General features: G+C 47.2%; 1 protein-coding gene across 7 annotated transcripts; it reads left to right on the forward strand.

The window, feature by feature from the left end:
* Window positions 1–1964: 1964 nt before the first annotated feature.
* Window positions 1965–7228, forward strand: ZNF576 (zinc finger protein 576). Of its 7 annotated transcripts, none has more exons than XM_077336795.1 (3): window positions 1965–2219; window positions 3413–3631; window positions 5691–7228. In XM_077336795.1, the coding sequence occupies exons 2-3, from the start codon at window positions 3418–3420 to the stop codon at window positions 6206–6208; spliced, it is 732 nt and encodes a 243-aa protein (XP_077192910.1). In that variant the 5' UTR covers window positions 1965–2219; window positions 3413–3417; the 3' UTR covers window positions 6209–7228. The 7 variants fall into 7 exon arrangements, with proteins under 7 accessions (XP_077192910.1, XP_077192908.1, XP_077192911.1 ...); XM_077336793.1 differs by having other exon boundaries at window positions 1966–2299; XM_077336796.1 differs by lacking the exon at window positions 1965–2219 and adding an exon at window positions 2304–2372.
* The last annotated feature ends 459 nt before the right edge of the window (window positions 7229–7687 follow it).

The following is a 7687-nucleotide window of genomic DNA, read 5'->3' on the forward strand; positions in this document are numbered from 1 at the left end:
TTACGGCTGTGAAAGTTGGAAGATGGAAAAATCGGACAAGAGAAGAATTTATGAATTTGAACTCTGGTGTTGGAGAAGACTTAATCGGGTTCCATTGACAGCAAAAGTCACAAACAAGGAAATACTACACCACACAAAGCGCATTCAGCAAAAATTCTAAAACATGCCCTCTACAAAGCCAAAAATACAACAAGAGACTCCCTTCTGAAACCCAAGATACGAAATCAAGATTCAGATAGGATGGTTGCTGTTTTTACATACAACAGGTCTTATAATTTTGTCAGAGCCACCATCCAGAAACATTGGCATCTTTTATCAACCATCCCTAGATGTAGAGCTCCACCTTTATTTTCTTACAGGAGATCAAAAAAAATTCGAGACATGTTAGCTAAAAGTAAAATTAACAACAATAACAAAACAGCAATTACTACAATAGATGGAAAGGATATTCCTCAAGGTTTTTTTCCCCTGCGGCCACTGTTCGGTATGTGCTCTGGCATGCAAGAAAAACACATTCCAGAATCAGGCTGGTGATAGAACGTACCACATAAGACAAATTATAAATTGTTCAAGCAGTTATGTCATATATGGGATTGAATGTCCTTGCAGTAAATTTTATGTAGGTTGTACATCTAGGAACCTAAGAACAAGAATGTGTGAACATAGGAGCAATATTAGATGTAAGAAACTAACAGCTCCCTTGGCAAAACACTTTGTGGAAGCTGGACACACAGAGAGGCAGCTGCGATTCTGGGCCATCGAACAGGTGTCTACATCAGCAGATATATCATCCAAACCAGGGGTAGTCAAACTGCGGCCCTCCAGATGTCCATGGACTACAATTCCCAGGAGCCCCCTGCCAGCAAACGCTGGCAGGGGGCTCCTGGGAATTGTAGTCCATGGACATCTGGAGGGCCGCAGTTTGACTACCCCTGATCCAAACTCTTGAGGAAAAGAGTGTTGGATATACCAACTGAACTCTTTTACACATGGCCTAAATGAGGAAATGGACTGGATGTCGGCATTTTAATACAATGTTGTATAATTGCATTTTGCAGCTGGTACAGCGGTAAAAGGAAACCAGGCTGACAATGTGGTCGTTAGATACAATCAAAATGGACGCTGTGCAGAGCAAGATCGGAAGACACAGAGACAGATGAGCCACAGGATCACCTAACATCATCAAAAATCAAAGATATATAAATATATATTTGCTATTCTCATTCTTCTTTCGCAGAGTACATTTACTATATATTTTAAAAATTGCTTCTCGTTCTGTATCTCCCGCTTTCACAATCAGGTTCTCCACAAACTTCGAAAGTGATCTGTTTGTTTCAAGTATGACCACTACCCATTACTGCATACTATCCCATTCTTCTAGACTTGGACAGAATGGAGTCCCCGCCCTGCAGCAAACTCTATCTGGCAGTTTCCTCTTGCCTGCTATGGCTCCCAACTTCTAGGTGGTGCCTGGAGATTTGGAATCACAACTAGAGAGGTCAGTTTACTGAGAGAAAATGGCTGGTTGGGAAGGTGGGCTGTGTGGCATTATACCCTGCTGAGATCCTTCCCCAAGTTCCGCCCCCAAATTTCCAGGAAGCTGGAAAATATCCCTTCCTCCCCTGCTGTTTCAATTAAGGCAGGGAGAATGTTTGCAGAGCAAACGAAGAGGGACATCTGCCTTGTACATTAATGAGTTTCCTTTCCTTGCTTGCATTTGAACGTGAGGAAGGGCTAGGTAATTCTTCAAAGTGTAAAGCTCCCTCAGGCTTCACCTGTTGAATTTCTTTCCGTCATGCCGTCATTGCAAGTCAGGGACAAGTGTAAACACCCGAACGCACGCCTCTTGCATGAAGGCGCATGTGCAGAGCCCCTCCGTTCAAGCGTCCCTGCATTGCTGGGGCAAACGCCGTACGGCGCATGCGCCCCGCGTTCTTATAACCCGGAGCGCTGCTGATGAACTCTGGCCGAACCAGGCGCATCAACGACTTATAGGCACGCATGCGCTGTTGTCCTGCCTAGAGGGGAACTTGTGCGCTGCCAGAAAAAAAAATCAACATTTCTGAAACTCGCCCCCTTCAGATAATACCCGAAAGTCTTCCTCTCCCTTTCATACAGAAGGGCGACCACCGCAATCAACGAGTGTCAACCCGACGGAAAGATCTTGCTGTGGTTTTCTTGAATTCAGGCACTACCGTGGACGGCTTTACAGGAAACAGGTCAAGGGGCCTTCGTGGAAGGGAGTGAATGGACCCGGAAGCAGGAAAAAGCCCAGGGGGGTAGAAAAACGCAGAGCGAGGTAGATGGGGGGCTTGGAAGGAGGCGAGGCTGGGGCTTGGTCGGGTGTCCCGTTGGCTGCAGGCAGGCAGGATGTGAGAGGGCGTCGGTGAAACCAATGGGGGGCAGCCCCCTTGTGGGGAGCGGCATGGGGTAATTGGTCAGGGGGTATTGACGATGTTTGGGCTGCCAGCCTCTCAGTGAGGCCTGGAAACGCAGCTGATCTTCAGAGGACAGAGTATTTATCCTGGAAAACATGGCAGTTTCACAAGGCAGAGCTGCCAGGGTATACCATAGATTCGAGGTGAAGTTCCTCCCCAAGTTCTTCCCTTACAGGGACATCCTCCAGATCTCCAGCAGTTTCCACAGGCTGGAGTTGGCATCCCGACATGCCATGATTGCCACTGGGTGCTCACACCAGGCGTGTTGTTCTTTTCAGGGTGCCCTGAGAAAAGGACCCCCATACACATACATTAAACTGCCTTCTAATCAGTCAGGCCATTGGTCTGTCGAGATCAGTGTGGCCCCTGGCTGGCTCTGGCCCTCTGGTCTTATGCATCATCTACTATGTATCATTTGCTATGATCTTATGTATCATCTACTAGCTGGCCCTTTGAACTGGAGGTGCTGATGATTGGTGCTGGGGTTTTCTGCGTGCAAAGTGTGTGTGTGGCTGCTAGGTTGCAGACCCGTCCCAGAAGAGAAAGATAAGCCAGGGAGCATTTTCTTTGTGAGGGATCCTTTGGATATGGCAGGGTGGCTATTTTTGGAAGAAACGGCCCTGCCGGTTTCTCCTGATTATTGGTCTGTACATAGCAGCTTTGTGAAATTCTGTAAGTTACTAGCCAACTTGTTGTGTTGAGCCCCCGGGGAGGTATATAAATATCATAAATAAATAAATAATTGCCTGCTGGCCCACAAGAGTGTGGTAGTAGAGAAAAATGTAATACACTGTTTTCTTGTCTACAAAGGCCTTTCCAGATTATTGGGCATACTAGCCTGTTGCAGTTGCTATTTAGCATGTGCAGGCTGTGGTGGAAGGCTCAGGAAAAGTAGTACATTGTGGCTGGGTCTACAGCAGAATTTAAAAAGATGGCTCTTTTGCTCACTATCCCTGTTGGCTTCATTTCTGTAGAAGGAATGGGTGAATCTGCTACGGTAAACAAGCTGCCATTGGCTGAACATCTTACAAAGGTGCCAAATCATGATGGGCAGAGTGATGTACCAACCCAGGAGCCACTGCCAACTTGTAAACTAGAACCTGTCTGCACAGAAGAAGAGGAAAGCCCAACAGCAGTGTTACCAGTCTGCCCAAGCACACGTAGCAAGGACAAAGAATCCTCTAGCACAATCTGTGAGTATTGCAATCTGTCGTTGATGCTAGGGATTTCCCCTTTTTGTTATCACCTTGGTAAAGAAGAGTACATGCTAAATAACAAAAACAGAAGTCTTAACAATTTTGCTAGGTGTCTTGTTCTGTCTGTTTGTGAGGAGGGGTGGTTGTACAGTTTTTAGGAATTTGATGTATTTGCACCCCAGACAGCCATTCATTGGCTCATTGCATGCTAAGCAGGGTCATGAAAACGCTGGTTCTCATTTCAGGTTTTCATGACTGTACTGGAAAAATGTTAACCAGCCATCTAATGTTATTTATTTATTAACCAGCCGGCTAATGTTATTCATTTATTTAGTTAATAATTAATTTAATTAATTATACTTATATCCTACCCTTCCTTGAGGCTCAGGGCAATGAAAAAGTTAAAAATGGAGGTATAATACAAATTTGTGGTGCAATACATAGCGTTCATAAACTTGTAACATATATAACTTGTAACTTATAACTATCTAACATTAAAGGACGTTGTAACTTTACAGCTTCTGCTGTTAACTATTCACTTCAATAACTGTGGTTTTTGAGTTCCTTAGGAGTATTCTTCAGGTTCTGGAGACTCTCTGTGTCTCTGTTGTGCATGAGGGGAAGGGCCCCTGGGTCCCTAGATGGTGATATTTTTTATTGGCCCTGATTGAAGAATTGTGTGCTTAGTTACATTGAGTAGGAGTTGGCTTGGCAGTAGCTTTGCCCTCTCCTGCTATGTCTTCCTCATGCCACACAGTGCTTGTTAGGGCATACATGGGCTCATTCTCCTAATTCAGTATTTATTATTTCCTTTCTCCTCTCATATTGGAGGGTTCATGTATGTTGTGAGCACATGCATCTGCCTAAATCTGAATCAGATCCTTGATCAAAGTCAGTAGTGTCCACTCTGAATGGCAGTGGCTCTCCAGCATCTCAGGGCCAAGGTCTTTCCCATTACCTACTGCCTGGATCTTTTGACTGGAGGTGCTGAGGACTGAACCTGGGACCTTCTGCATGTCAAGCAAATACTCTGCCATTGATCCACAGTTCTTGTGCATGTCAGCGGGTCCCTAGGAGGGGGAAGGCACAGGCTCCTGTGGTAATTGGATTCGGTCCCTTCTATTAGAATAAGAGTTGGTTTTTATACCCCACTTTTCACTGCGCAAGGGAATCTCAAGACAGCTTACAATCACTTCCCCTTCCTCTCCCCATAACAAACACCCTGTGAGGTAGGTAAGGATGAGAGAGCTGCTGACAGGATTGCCTGGTCAGAACAGCACTATCAGGCCTGTGATGAGCCCAGGGTCACCCAGCTGGCTGCACGTGGCAAACCAGGGAATCAAATCCAGCTCTTCAGATTAGCTGCTACCAGTCTTAACTACTACAACATTTTAGCTCCTTTGGCTATGGAGGCTGCATGTACTAGATGAAATGCTTCTTTTTTTTTGCAGCAGCATCAGATAAAAGAACAGAGACCTCCGACTGTTCCTTCCAGTAGTTGTATATATGACTGACTTAAAAGTAGAAAATCTAAAAAAAATTGGTGCTTACAGAGAAAGAGTTTTTCATATTTGTGAAACCTGATGGCATTTTGTGTCAAGCTTCTTCAGGGGGATATTACAAAAGGGAAAGTAACATTCTGCTGAGAATTTGAAGTAATATCCCCTTGAAGAAATCTGACACAAAACACGTTGGAGTTCCACAAATATGAATCCCCCCCTTATTATCTTTGTTGGATTTAATGTGGCCCTTTTCTTCTTTCAGTCATTTAAAAGTAGCCAATTGTCTGAAGTCTGAGAGACTATTGCAGGGGTAGTCAAACTGCGGCCCTCCATTCGCTGGCAGGGGCTCCTGGGAATTGTAGTCCATGGACATCTGGAGGGCCGCAGTTTGACTACCCCTGAACTATTGTGTGTCCAAACGAGACGCAGATGATCAGGAGAGCGAATCATTTCCCAGCGCTCTAACCAGCCCATTTCCACAGAGGTGACTCTGCAGATTAGACTGCTGGTTCTGTCAGGCCCTCTTTGACTCTTTCTTTATTCCCCTACTCCAGACAGCTTGGGTGCAAACCAGTGCTTTCACTGCCTGATCACGTTCCCAGATGAGAAATTCAAAGAACGGCATATGAAGAGAGAACACCCAGAGGAATTTGTTCAGGCCAACTTGCGCGACACCCTCTTTGTCTGCTTTATTTGCAACAAGGCCTTTGAGAGCTCCCGGGCACTTATCTGCCACCAGCGGGGCCATGCACCCACCCCGCCCTCTGACTGCACGGACTGCTTGCAATCTACTTTTGACTGCCCTGACTGTGGCCGCCGTTTTGACCAGCTGGCCAACTACCAGCGTCACCGCCTGGGCCACGCTGCTGGCTACAGCCTGCCGCATCAGTGCCCGGACTGCGGCAAGAGCTTCCGCCAGCTTTCCAACCTGCGTCGGCACCAAGCCTTCCACCAGCAGACACGGGAGTTGCTGCCTTCCCGTCCCTATTACTGCATGGAATGCGGAGAGAGCTTTAATCAAGAGGCAGGGCTGCATGAACACTACATCCGCCATGCCCGGGGGGAGCTCTAGCAGAAGTTGTGGCTACGGGCCGCGGCATCCTGGAACTGGGTGGAGGCGGGAAGACAATGCACATGGCTTTGTGAGGAGCCGATGCCAGAGGGAGACAAGGAATGGCACAGAAACGGATCTTTCCTGATAAGGAGGGGAAGGTGCCCCAAGGACAGGAATGCCAGAACTGGTTGTCCCTTGGGGCTGAAGGGTGGCTGGTTCAGGGGAGTATGTGAAACAGGCATTTCCCCCAGTAGGAAATGTCGCCTCTGTAGCCTGAGCAGGAAGTAGAAAATGGGTGATGGAAGGGTGTGAACCATCTCTCCTTTCTTTGAGAAACAGTCTGCATTCCATGCATTTAAGGCAGTTTGGCCAAGGAGTTGGAAAGCTTTCTCCTGGCATTTTGCCTTTTGGATGACCATCTACACCCGCCATACCTATTCAGCAACGAAAATGCAAACAGTGCAGCAGTTAATGCGTTAACATGCACTAATAAACTATGGCAATAACCAAGAGTCATTTTTCCAAACAACGTTGTTTCCAGTCGTACAAAATGCAGCTGTTTCAAACCAATAACAACTGCTAGAAAACACACAGAAGTGTAAGTAACTCAAAAAAGCTGCTGTTTTCAAACTGTTTTTCAGCCACAGCCTTCTTCAGCACTTCTGAAACATAGAAAATAACACCATAGAAACCCTGTTACTTGGTGCATATGATCTAAAAGTCAAGCCAACAAATATCATGCAAAGAAATCAAGCACATCCGATCTCCAGATGACTGTTGTGACTCTTGACCGGCTCCAAGTCTTGAGAACAAAATAACAGTTAAAACTCTCTTAACTTATGACCCCTCAATGTACTTCTCCGATCTCATAAGATGTACTAAGGCACCCAAATTCAGCTAGTAATGCGTTTGGTTGCTTCTCTGCATGTCCTGGCTGTTACCTACGATCACTGTATTAATTTGAAGCTGATGCAGCCAGCTGGCTTCAACCTGCTTGTGTTCTCAGTAAAGACACAGTAACAGTTTTTACAAATGGCAGCTCATGTCTGTATTCTGGTTCGTCCCATACGGAATTAGGCTATGCCACCTCCCGCCGAGGCTGAAGCCCGTCTGTATGCCACGACAAGGGTCTCCCCTGCTGCCTGACACAGACCTGGCTCCCCCCCCCCCCCCGGCCCATGATCACCCCATCTGCCATCCTTCATGCCTCCTGGCCCCTCCCACACTCCTACTCCACACCTTGCCAGGCCCCCACCAGCAGCACCCTGCCCACCACTGGACCTCGCCACCCAGTGAGGCCGACAAAGCCGCCCCGCCTCCTCAGCTCCAGTGCGGCATGCGACCAACAATGCACTATATACAAGCCTGACCCTGGCAGCTGCAGTGCACGCCAGCCTCAAAGTAGCCTGTATGTTGCCCTCTGCTGAGCAGGTCGAGGGGCCTCACATTCCGCCCGCTTGCCCCTGCCCCCAGTTGCTCTCTCCAGCCAGCCCTGCT

Source organism: Paroedura picta, chromosome 5, assembly GCF_049243985.1.
Source record: "Paroedura picta isolate Pp20150507F chromosome 5, Ppicta_v3.0, whole genome shotgun sequence".
NCBI classification, from domain to species: domain Eukaryota; kingdom Metazoa; phylum Chordata; class Lepidosauria; order Squamata; family Gekkonidae; genus Paroedura; species Paroedura picta.

Excerpts from the sequence above, each read along its gene's own strand:
- ZNF576 (XM_077336795.1), top strand. The coding sequence starts at position 3,418 with ATGGGTGAATCTGCTACGGTAAACAAGCTGCCATTGGCTGAACATCTT. Across the intron at positions 3,632-5,690 it reads AGAATCCTCTAGCACAATCT|ACAGCTTGGGTGCAAACCAG; the intron begins GTGAGTATTGCA and ends CCCCTACTCCAG.